This window comes from Paroedura picta, chromosome 13 (genome assembly GCF_049243985.1).
Source record: "Paroedura picta isolate Pp20150507F chromosome 13, Ppicta_v3.0, whole genome shotgun sequence".
Classification (NCBI taxonomy): domain Eukaryota; kingdom Metazoa; phylum Chordata; class Lepidosauria; order Squamata; family Gekkonidae; genus Paroedura; species Paroedura picta.
The window spans coordinates 25925067-25938045 of NC_135381.1; the positions used below are offsets into that span (position 1 = coordinate 25925067).

General features: G+C 43.3%; 1 protein-coding gene across 5 annotated transcripts in view; it reads right to left on the bottom strand.

The window, feature by feature from the left end:
• Positions 1 to 233: 233 nt before the first annotated feature.
• The window catches only part of NRK (Nik related kinase), a 100559-nt gene continuing 87813 nt past the window's right edge, over positions 234 to 12979 (bottom strand). For all 5 annotated transcript variants that reach the window (XM_077307347.1, XM_077307346.1, XM_077307345.1 and 2 more), the window contains 3 exons: positions 9530 to 9689; positions 3064 to 3203; positions 234 to 2351 (listed from right to left, as the gene is read on the bottom strand). In XM_077307347.1, coding sequence (XP_077163462.1) covers positions 2268 to 2351; positions 3064 to 3203; positions 9530 to 9689 — 384 coding nt within the window. In that variant the 3' untranslated portion in view covers positions 234 to 2267. The remainder of the gene's footprint in view (positions 2352 to 3063; positions 3204 to 9529; positions 9690 to 12979) is intronic.

A 12979-nucleotide genomic window follows, 5' to 3' on the forward strand; every position in this document is an offset into this window, starting at 1 on the left:
TCCTGATTAAAATTTGGTGTCTTTTCTTTTACAAAATAACAGTCACAGATGTACACACTTCAAGTAATCAAGACGTCTTCAAATACAGAATAATCAAATGTTCAGGTATATTCTCTTGCAATATGTAGTCAGGCATATTTTACATTAAAGTCAATATTATATTTTAAAATACTTTCAGTATCAACCTACCCATTTCACCCTAGAACTGCAAATATATCTCTTGGAAAAACATATTTGTATCAAATTCTGTTAGGTAGCACTTTATTTATTACTTTACATTTCCCAAAGCATTATACAAACTTTAAGTAATGATTGTACATGTAAACCTGAACATACAACCACAGAATATCTCAAGATATAATCCCCTGAGAATATAATTGCATGGTGGAAAAGTTTTCCATTAAAGAATATTGTCTGTTGCTCAGATGCAAGTCATACAAAATACCTGATTTTTTTTTTTTAGTTACTGGTTACAATCCACTGACAACTTCTCCTGCATAAGTTTCACTGAAACAAAGAGGCCTAGATCTCATTGCAATGAGAAGTTCCCCAGTGAATTATTCCTTTTATTTCTTTGGGATATTTCTATATTAGCCATGTATATTTGTTAAATAAGATATATATAAAGTTTCTGACACAACATATTTACAAAGCTATACATATATTTTTCTATTGCATCAGTAGTTAACAGGAGTTCCAAAATGGAAACAAATGTTGAGTAATCACATTTTACTTTTTAAGAGCCATGCAGGATCTCTCTAAAACCATTCCTTAGAAATGCATTGTACAGTGAGATCAAATATGGCAAAATACTGTCCTTATCTATCTGTCCTCATCTACTGTTCTTATCTATCCAAGGTTCAATAACATGGGCTGATTCTGCACTTACTTTGTTTGTCTGTTATGAATCCTGCTGAATTCAGATTGATTTGAACTCAGATTGATTTGAATATTCTCCCTCCCCCTAATTGAAACAGAAAATGTTCTGCATTTGATTGGGGAAGCTCAAAGCAGGGAGGGGAGCCAAGCGCAGCAGGAGTCTCTTTTCTTGAATGAGGGCGTGGGGGAGAGAATTGGAGGCAGTAGAAGAGGGGGGAATAAATCCAAGAGGCAAATCTCTGCTGAGAGAAGTCAAGGCTTCTGGCGCGCAGTCATTTTAAGACAAGCCTTGCAACCAGGAACCAGGAAGTCTTTGAACTGATGCCCTGGCCAATCAGGGAAGACTGCTTTCCTACAAGGCACAGAGAAGGAAGTTAACTTGCAAAAAGCAGAAATCTGCACACTTACTGATGGCAATTTTTCAAATATCAAGGGTTATATCCACTTCTGGATATCGCAGTGAAAAGGTAGGGTCACTCTGGAACAATCATGCATGTTGCAGAGGGAAAATTTAAAGTGCACAAAATCAAAATAGAAATCGAATTCAGTATAGATGGGAGGGATTTATTCAAACTGAGAGTTGGTAAAAAAAACCCGTGCAGACTACACCCTGGGCTCTCTGATAAAATCACTAATGACCAAGAGTAGATGGTACAGTCCACTAGGATGCTGTCTTTCACAACAAAAATGTGACACATCAGCTCTGCAGTTTATCATGTTTTATTCCACCCTTCCTCCAGGCTGGACTGGTAATCAATATACCATTGTGTCTTTTTGCTATTGCTATTGTTTGCCAATTCTGTGATAAAGACTATACCATCTGATGAAACAAGATTCTTAAGTAGAGAAGAAAAATAATAGAAAACCAACTAAACATTGTAGGTTCCACTTCAAAACAAGTGATGTACACACTTAGAATCATAGGATCATAGGATCATAGAGTTGGAAGGGGCCATACAGGCCATCTAGTCCAACCCCCTGCTCAACGCAGGATCAGCCCAAAGGATCCTAAAGCATCCAAGAAAAGTGTGTATCCAACCTTTGCTTGAAGACTGCCAGTGAGGGGGAGCTCACCACCTCCTTAGGCAGCCTATTCCACTTAATAAACCTATTTGTATATTATTGCTGTCCAAAATAGAATCCATGGGAATTTAGCATAATAGCATTACAATATTTGTGCAAAAATACCTGTGCATACTTCGTAGTATAGGGCAATTGCTATATCTATCATACAGACAGCTTTGTTAGCTCTTTTAAAATAACTCCAAAATTATTAAATGGTGTATCTTGAATATTGCTGCACCACTGAAAGACGGCTTAATGAACACTTCTTTTCCTGGAGAAAAATGTGCAGACCTCTGTAACATAGTTTATCTCTAGTGAGATCTTTACCAATTGAACAGGATGTTCTGACCAAGTGTCATAAAATAAATTTGACTGTTGCCTCCAGATTGTACAGACGCGAAGAATACCTTGAGAAGGGGGAAACAAAAGGTGCATGTTAATTTTTCTTTATGATTGCAGCAGTGTTGGCGCTTTGATTGGGATGGACCAGGCTAGCCCAGTCTCATCAGTCTTCTGAAGTGAAGCAGGACCGGCTCTAGCTAGTCTTGGACGGGAGACTACCAAGGAAGTCTAAGGTTGCTAACCAGAGGCAGGCAACAGCAAACCACCTCTAAGCATCTCTTGCCTTCAAAACCCTGCAAGGTCACAGTCAGCTGTGACTTGACAGTACTTCCCACCATCAATGGTGTTTGCCTATCACAGTAAAAATGAATAGTAGCCTTGTGATAAATATCTTGTGACACTTCTAAGGCAAGATTTTACTCTAGCATAAGCTGCTTTGGACATAAGCCCACCTTCTCAGAAATACAAATACTCCAGCAATGCTTGCTGAGTAGCATCTTCTTGCATGGCCAGATGAGTATTAAGAGCTTGAGGATTCATTCACAAGGCCTCCACAGTGAGCACTGCTTTTCCCACTGCAAAGGACCAGTTCAACTGGTTTTCACTTCAATCAACCAATCAAACTTTATTACAGTCGTTCAGACCAAGTTATATGAAGTTATTACATAAGAGACCAAAAGGATATGGTCATTTAATATAATGCAATTTAAAACAGATCATAAAATAGAACTTCCTCTTCCTACTTCAGTTTACCGTGCCTGAGTTTCGTGTACGTACCTTATCATTCCTTTCACACAGAAATTTCAACTTCTGTGCTTTCTTGTGCATAAACACTCCTTCCAGTTTTCCTGTCTCCACAGAACGCAGTTCAATAGCTTTGTCTCCCCAACCCATAATTTGGTTGGACTGAAGGTATGCTAAAGTAGGAGAAAGACAACAAAAGGAATGCCAATTGGATGGTTCGCTGCTTGAAGTCTGCCATTCCTAGCAGGCATGAACAAATGTCACCCATTTGGCATTTGTTCCATCATTTTCCAGCACCAAATGTTCCACTCAGTACATTTTTGATGAAACACTGTGAACTTTGTTCATGTGAATGCACTCACAATGCACAGGTAAATGTGTCTTTTATAAGTATTTGCTACATTACAGTCTGTATTCTTGTGGTAATGAGGAACCAATGTATAATGCCCCTTCACCTGGACCTTTTCTGCACTGGAGGCTTTGTGCTGGACTGCAGACTGGAGTTTGAGCCGGGGCAGGTTGCCCCACCTTTTCCTGCTCTTGCACGGGGAAGCATTTAGCCTGGTGCATCTCACCTGCCCCAGATTTGTGCTCCTTCCATGTTCCAGAACATTGGGGGGATTTCTGTCCCCATTAAATGTAGCGTTATGCCAGTCAAATGCAAACTGGATATTCTGGCCTCTTCACATGATGCCTCCCACATCCATCTGCTCACTACATCCTCCATTTTAAAGATTCCCTTTTCTGGGAATCCCAGGACATTTCAGCACATTAGTATAATGTACGATGCTCTCTTCCACCTCTTCCAGCAGCAGGTGAGGAGGGTAAGACATGCAAAAAGAAGGCAGACAAAGGCAAGACAGCAAAAAGGTGATGGGGGCCAAGGGGGGAGGCGTGATAGTATGTCGCGCTTTGCCATTCCATGGGTGTGACGCTATTTTTACTAATGTGCAGAAATGCCCACGGTGTTCCCTCAGTCTCCACTTATGTTGAATATTTCCAGTTCATATAGCTTTTCCTTGTAAGATATATTCCAGCTCCCCAAATATTTTGTTGCTCTCCCCTGAATCTGTTCTAATTAGTGTCCATCATTCTTAAAGTGCACCATCCGGAACTGAATACAGATCTGTAGTTCCCAAACAATGATATGTGCTACATATGTAGGCCACCAAGGGGATTAAGGGTTAGCAAATTCTTAGTGACTGCTATAAAAACTGAGACCCAGATAGATTAATTCACAACAATACTAGTACAATTTTTATGCCCATGATACTGTAAATGATACATATAATAACAGAATGCTTGTAAACATGGCATTGGTGTAGTGGTTAGGAGTGCGGACTTCCAATCTGGCATGCCAGGTTCGATTCTGCGCTCCCCCACATGCAGCCAGCTGGGTGACCTTGGGCTCGCCACGTGTCACACCCCCGCTGCTGCCTCCCGACTCCCCGGGGTTGCCGGAGCAACCAGCGTCAACAGCCCAGCCAGATCTGAGCAATGAGCTGGACCCGGGGGAGGGATGTTCCTGGCAGCTGACAGAGAACAGACCTCCGCAGGAGGAGGGAGCAGACACAGAGGACGTGGCTGTACGTTTAAGGCAGAGCCACAGGGTGGGGCTGACAGAACGAAGAAGGAGTCGGAGACTTCAGGCGAACTGTCAGAGGCGATGGGGTTCAGCTGGACTCACGCCGGGAGAGGAGGGGTGAGTCATCATGCAGCTGCAGCTGATTAGATGGACTGGATTTAGGGAGACCGAAGCAGCTAGCTAGCGTGGAAGCAATTTATGCGACTACCCCCCGGACCTGCTCTGCTATCGTGCCTTGCTGTGGAAACCTTGACCCTCTGGCTTTGGACCTGACGACGGATTTCGGTAAAGTGATTTGGCTTGGTGAACTCTCGGACTTTCTGGACTTTGACCTTCTGACTGTTTGACTCCTCTCTGCCTGGCTCTACGTTGTACTTATCAGCTCCCGGTGACTTGGACTGTACCTTATCTCTGTCTGGGCTGGCCGCCCAGGCCTCACCGAGGCAGCTGCTACCGGGTGTGGCCAGCTAGAGCAGCATACCACGGTGCTGATAAACCTGTTCTGACCGAGCAGTGATATCAGGGCTCTCTTAGCCTCACCCACCTCACAGGGTATCTGTTGTAGGGAGAGGAAAGGGAAGGCAATTATAAGCCGCTTTGAGTCTCCTTCGGGTAGAGAAAAGCGTTATATAAGAACCAACTCTTCTTCTTCTTCTTCTTCATTGAACAAAGCAGGGGATCCAGGTTTTTTGACAGAGTGATTGGTAGGATATAAGATATGAACTGCTGAGAACCACTGGTCTAGATGAGGTCTGATTAGTGCCATGCAGAGTGGAACAATTATGGCTCATGATCTGCTTCTGGTAATGCAGCATACATCTCATGGCGCTGACTGGAGGGTCCAGGCCAGCCCAATCTCATCAGATCTTTAAGTAGCGTCAGCCCATCTTAGTACTTGGTGGAATACCACCGAGGAAGTCCAGGGTTGCCATGCAAAAGCAAGCAATTGCAAACCACCTCTGTTCATCTCCTGCCTTGAAAGCCTTACAGCAGCAGTCCCCAACCCCCGGTCCAGGGACCGGTACCGATCCGTTGATCAGTCGGTACTGGGCCGTGGCTCCTCGTCCTCTTCCCCGGATGCTGCCTCGGGGGCTGCCCTGCCACTCCACCGCCGGCTCACCTTTGGTGTTTTCCAGTGGCCACCATGGCTGGGGCTCCCCCTCAGTGTGGCCCTGTGCAGCTGCTGCTGGCAGCGCCCCCCAGTGGGCAGCAGGAAATCAGGGGCGTGGCGGGAAAACAAGCGGAGCAGGGGCTCAGGCAGCAGCGGCCACGTCCCTCGGCAAAAGACTACCCCTCCACCCCTGGCCTCAGTAAAATTGTCAAGTGTTGACCGGTCCCCGGTGATAAAAAGGTTGGGGACCACTGCCTTATAGGATTGCTATAACTCGTTTGTGACTTGACAGTTTCCAGTGCTAGATCCAAACAGCATATTTCAAAAAGAACTCCTGAGTTGTTTATCAGAGAGGACCTTGGAAGTAGCCCTGCCTCCTAGCTTAAAGCAGGAAAAGTGTGTCTACAATACATGCTTAAACCAATTAAAAGTAATTGTCTTTCCCACTGGGCCAGAGGAAGTTAGGGTGCTAGGGAGCCAGAGAATTCTCAGTATCCTCTTCAAACCGCAGTCCCCAGATCTGAGAAAAGCTGTCACAAGGAGTCAGGAGGATACTGTATTAAGTTGTCAGGGCTAAAAATAACCTTCAATGAGTTCGTAGCTGTCTGGGCTAGCCTACCTCCATGGGGCATGTGTCTCATATCTGTTAGCTGCTACTTCCAGAGAGGAGAAAAACAACCCCAACTAGCACAAGACTTAGCTTGCCTGATCTATTGTTCAGCCACCCAGGGATCCATGTGCCCAGGGCTAGCTGACAGCTGTCTTCCTATGCTGTCAGGGATTTTAGACTTCAGTCACTAATAATGAAGCTGGCAGAAGTTGAATGCCCCATGCCCAAGATGAAGTTCAATGAATCCTCAAACTCGAACTATGAAAGTACTATAAAATCAGAGTCCAGTAGCACCTTTAGGACCAACAAAGGTTTATTCAAGGCATGAGCTTTCGAGTGCTTTCTTCTCCATCAGTGAGCCTTACAGGTCCATGTAAAACGCAAAAAACCATCAGCTCTCAGGGGGGCCCTGGGATGGATGTTATTGGTGTACTGGTTTAAGGTGACGGCCTGTGATCTGGAGAGCTGGGTTTGATTCCCCAGTGTTAGATGTGCGGCCAGTGCCACAGTTGGGTGACCTCGCCTAACTCCTGTCCTGTCAGAGCTGTTTTCTCACAGCATTTCTGTCACAGCTCTCTCAGCCCCACCTACCTCTTAGGGTGTCTAGTGTGGGGAGAGGAACGGAAGGTGACACTTTGAGACTCCTTTGGGTAGTGAAAAGCGGAGTATAAGACCAGCTCATCTTCCACTTAGCTGTTCTTATTTTGTGTGTGTGTGGAGGATGGAAGAGAGAGCCTGTGATGATCGAAGCATGGATCCAGCGCTCCTGCTCTGGGGCACTGAGTGTGGGTGCATGCACTGATCCTGCTGAGAGGATGAGAAAGGTGTCCACGTGATACACCCCCTCCACCCCACGCCCACTTTCCGAGGCATGCCCGGGGCAAGTGGATTGTCTTTTTGCATGCCAGACATCTGCCTGCTGCTACTGGGCTGGGTAGATTAGTGTGCTTCTGCACTATTGGGGTGTGTGTAGTCCTTGCTAAGGCAGTGATGTGTCTGTCTGGTGTCTTCTCTGTTGCAATTTTTGAGATGTGGTATCATTTCAGTAGGTCTCATTTCCCCCTGGAGGCTGGCATCCCTTGAGCCTCCTAGTGTACTGCAAGGTTCCCCCCCCCTTGCCAGTAACAGGCATCCCCTCCTCTCCAGGGGAATTCAGGTGAGCTCTGTGTGGTGCGATTTCAGTGCATTTGCTGGCAGGGGCTTGTGGGAATTGTAGTCCATGAGCATCTGGAGCACCACAGGTTGACTACCCCTGGTGTAGACTGATTCCATGTCTACTACAGTTTGGTGCTCACTGTTCCTTTCAAAGACCACATTTGACAAAAGACTACTTTAGACAAAAGTACTGCTTTAAAAACAAGAAAAATGGAAGAATCTGCCCTTCTAAAGGGAATGCAGCTTCTTCCTTCAGCAAGAAACACAGCATCCCCATTACCTTCCAAGTTCTTATGCAGAGCACTGTAGCCTCCCAGGATCTTTTAAGTCTGGCTTCCAAATACGTTTGATACTCACAGTCGGGATTTTTCTCTAGTAAGTCTACTCAGGTAATGGTTCTTTTGTCTTCAAGAGTTTCATGCTGTGCTACTCACGCTAGATGGGGGGATGTGGGGACTTCAGCATATACAGTGCTAAACATTAATGTGGAGCAGAGGAGAATCGCCTTGACATGCGCTGATTATAATTTGCCACTCTGGGGTTTACTGGAAAGGGAAAGAGTGATGACTCAGATGCCAGAAAGGAACCAACATATGGCATCCTGCTTTGCTCTGTGGAAGCAGAACCTATTTTTCAAACAGGACTTAGCCTCATGGTGCCTCTTGCCTTTCAGCTTGGAAACAGGACAAGCCTGGCATCCACCCAAACCAAGCTTCGATGAATGTTTAAGAACATTAGCAAATATGCTATCAACAACACTTTCACCTCTAGGCAAGACAGGGCATGCTGCGAGAGGATCTAAGACACAGATGGATCTCCTGCTCCCAAGTGTGTGTGTTTATGTGTGGGAAGCTCCTCATTTTTCTCTTTGTCTTTCCTGCTGCACTTCTGCCGCCTCATACTCCTAATTCAGGCAGCAAGAATGAGAAAGAGCCACTATAAAAAGTTTGGTATGAAATTTCAACAGCAAGGTAAGGGAAAAACCCTGCTTGCATGAACGCTAAAGATGACATTGGGAAATGCCATTTAGCCGGCCTGGACTTCCTTGGTGGTCTAGCAGTGGCTACTAGCCGTGGTGACTGAGGGGGACCTCCGCATTCAAAGGCACTAAACCTCTGAATCCCAGAGTCAGAAGGGAACAACAGGGGAAGGTCTCGGCTTCTGTCCTCTGTTGGCTCTCCAGAGGAACTGGTTGGCCATTGTGTGAGACAGGATGCTGGACTAGATGGACCAATAAGAGCCCTTCTGGATCAGACTAATAGTCCATCTAATCCAGTATCCTGTCTCACACAGTGGTCAACCAGTTCCTCTGGAGAGCCAACAACAGAGCACAAAAACCAAGACCTTCTCCTGATGTCTCCCATCCAAGTACTAATTAGGGCTGACTCTGCTTAGCATCCAGGATTTGATGAGACTGGGCTAGCCTGGTTTACCCAGGTCAGGAATCTATGTACGTGTAAAGTGCCATGAAGTTGCAACCAATTTAAAGCAACCCTGTAAGGTTTTCAGGATAAAAGATGAACAGGAGTGGTTTGCCATTGCCTTCTATTGTATAGCTTCACTGGACTTCCTTGGTGGTCTCCAGTACAAATGCTAACAAGACTCAACTCTATTTACTTTCCAAGATTTTATGAGATTGCACTAGCCTGTGCCATCCAGGTCAAGGGCCTATGTATGTAGCTACTTAAAAACATACACCAATAAACAGGACTTTAAGAACCTGGTTTGAACCATGTCATTTTCCTAACCTGAAACAGCAATGCAGAGTGTAAACTACTGGTATAAACAAATTGATTCCAATTGTGCCAGGGCAAATAATAGCTTTGCCAGGCTGTTTCAGGTAATAAAACACAGTGTAGGACCTAAATCCTGCCTCCTATTGTCAAAGTCTGCAGGGTTTTATATACCTGCTATTTTGAAGAAGAAATCTGCTTAAGAGTTCAAATTAGTCTAGCTCCTAGAACAGTTCTCCAGCTTGAGTGTGCATGCACAATTCTATTAGAAGTTTATGTTAGGTGTGCATTGTTTTCATACCTACCTACAGATGCAGGTATTTCTCCCCATTGTAAAACATTTTCCTTTGAGAATTGTCCATAGATGTTCATGTAGACTCCTTCATCTTCATAGGTGAGCAGAAGTTCCATTCCACTGGTGTTAGGGAGTATGATAATGGCATGTGGATGTATATTCCCCTGGATCTGGAATAATATGTACTAAAACTTAGATCATGGAATAGACTGCAGTTTTGTTATGTACAACTGAATCAGAAGTAAACTGGGGTAAAAGCTTATACGAAAGTCTGCTAAGTCCACTGATGTTAATGAACTTTGAGGAATGTAACTCAGCAAGCATAGTACCAGCAAAGGTTATACAAATAAAAACTACCTTCTGGAATCTAGACTATGTATTTTGTTAAATACCTATCATAAGGAAAGAAGTTTTCTAAAAGATTATCTTTAAGGGAATTTCCACACCTGTTACAAATAGTTTCATGCCTGCTGAATGGAAGCTGAATATTCTGGCCCCTCCATATGACGTCGCCCACTTCCAACCTCTGGCCAGCTGACTGCACGCTACATCCTTCATTTTAAAGTGCTTCTTTGGGAATTGCATAAAGTGGATTCACCACACTAAGAAGTGTGTTCCACTGGCGGGCAACCAGCAGGAAACCAGCAGAAGGAGAGTATGGAGGCTCAAATGCACTACAATTGTCTGCATCGTCCCACCCTTGCACCTGCCTCCCTCTCCACTGTTCCTGGGAATTTCTTTTCTTTTTAAAAATGGTGACGTGACTGGAGCAACGAATAGGCAGACATGTGTGTAGGTGATGCCAGAAATAAAATGATATTTTATTCGGTGTTGTGACACAAAGCCTGCCTCTCAAAGGTTTTCTTTCCAAAAAATCAGGAATAATATTAATTTATCAAAGGACTCATGATCCCATAAGAGGTGACATTTTTTAAAAAGCACTGTGCATCTATTATTCCATGATTAGGCATTGCAATGGAGGAGTATGAATTAAAGAAATTAGCAATCATCGTGGGAAACTGTGTCACAATATGGAGGAAGGGGATTAGTTGCCTGAATCGATTGACAGGTCGAATGCATATAAGGCGTATTGCTCTCTTTCGCCTTTTCCAGAAGCAGATGAGGATGGTGAGACATGAGAAAAGGTGGAAGACAAAGACGAGACAGTAAAAAGGTGAGGAAGGCCTTAGAGGCGCAATACAATTTAGTGGTTTGCCATTACGTGGGCATAACGCTATTTTTACTAATGTGTGGAAATTCTTGGATATCACACTAAGGATTGTTCAGCATATTCATTACTCCATATTTAATTTGCATTTTGCAAGTTTCATGTAGTTATCAGAAACAAAAGACACATTTGTACACATATTAGAAATAATATGGCATATTATAAACCAGGGGTTTATAAACCGTGGCATATTATAAACCAGGGGTAGTCAAACTGCGGCCCTCCAGATGTCCATGGACTACAATTCCCACGAGCCCGTGGGAAGGCTGGCAGGGGCTCATGGGAATTGTAGTCCATGGACATCTGGAGGGCCGCAGTTTGACTACCCCTGTTATAAACCACACCAGTTTCAAGATGACCTTGCTTAAAACAACTGTAAACAGTATTATAAAACAAACACCACTGAAAAACATCTAAGCATTTTACTTAATTAAAAATATCAACACAGTAAAATTATATAATGGCTGATGAGGAATAAATCAATATTACTTACTGATCATTTTTTTCCCTACTATTTTGCTCTTAATTTCGTTGCCAACACAGCACGCATACTGCTGAATATTAAAAAGCTTTACTTTATAATATGTCAGAACCAATTTGCTCTTCTCATTATCTGGACAAAATTATTTTCCTTCCAAGGCTAAAAACTAAGCTCTTGGATGGTGAAATTGATCTTATTAGAAGGATCTGGCCACAGGCGGCAGTGGGGGGTAACTTAACTTTCCTTCTGTTTTGTTTGTTTTTTTTAAACCCTTAGGTTGCATTTGATTTGCTACTAGCTAAAGCAGGTATGACTTAGACATAACAACGGATGCATTAATACTTTTGAAATAAACATTGGATGAATTACATGTGTTTTTAAATATGACATCTAAAATAGTGCATCTGTAAACAATGTAATAATACAGGAAAATGCCCCAAGCTACAAATCCATTAGCATACAGCTCTGTTACAGCTTGGATGGAAATAACATCTTCAATATACTTAATATGTACAGCATTTATTTCCTCATATGTCTCTTTATTACTGCTCTCCCTCTTCTTTTGAGAATTTCTACTGGAATAGCTGTTCTCCCCCCACCCCCTTTTTGCATTAATAACTTGTGATTCAAGAAAATTCAATGACAACTTTAAAAAATACACAGTTCAGACAGAAACTGGTGCATCTCAGTCCTAGTAGCTGTGTGGCTTAGTAACTCTTACTTTTAAACAAACTGAGTATACCCAGCTTTCTCTAAGTATATATACTCCTCTCGGTAATTCAGAGTTTCAAATATAATAGACCTTAAACCATGGACATATGCACAAAAGGAGAATGTTTAAAATCTGTTCAGTTGCCATACCGCTAATGTCCTGAAAATCTGAAGTTTTCACATCGCAAAAGAGTTTTAAGCAATTTCTCATCTAGTCTCAAAGGCCTATATACTTCCCAAGAGACAGAAAGAATGGATTTGCAGGAAGCACACACAAAGGTAGGATTTTGTTATAAGAAATCTTAAGAGTAAAGACAAAACTGTCTGCAAACAGTCCTAGCACTTCCAACAGTACCGGAAAGAGGATTATCATTAGTATCTAATGAAATTATCTTTGCAATTAGTATATTCCTGGGAAGACACAATTCTCTTCAATTGCAGAGACTGCAAAAATACATGAAACTGTTCTCATAAAAAAGTGCAATTCTGCCCCACACAGAAAACAAACTGTAGAAGAACCTTGGAAGTTTTACTTGCCAGACTTAATGTCCCCAGGCCAAGGGTCTCCGCAGCCACTATCCGTAGTACCAGAACAGGTATCCAGAGTCGGAGAGCAATTTTAATGCGTTGCCTTGGTATTTTTTGCATGAGCGATTGAAGCAGGGAACAGGGAAAGGAAACTAAACAGCAAACATGTCTAAATTCAACCTGTTGGCATTCAAAAGTAGACTAGGATGCCAGCACCAAACCTTCCTACTTCTAGAAGAGCATTATCTATAGTCCATCAAATTTGGTCCCCTCCAATAACAAAGACTGCCAGAAACTACAGCCTACTGCGGTGACACATTTATTTCAGGTCCTGTAATCTGTGGGGAAAATGTATTTTTAGTACGTTCTCTCTTCTGGTGGATGAATGAGCACAAATAGACACAGTTCTCCTAGGGGAGCCCCCATATTGAGGACATTCATCTGGGAAATGCTGCCTCTCATGTACGTAATTAAATGGGAGCTTGCTGCAGAAGAGGACTGCTTTTTTGTGA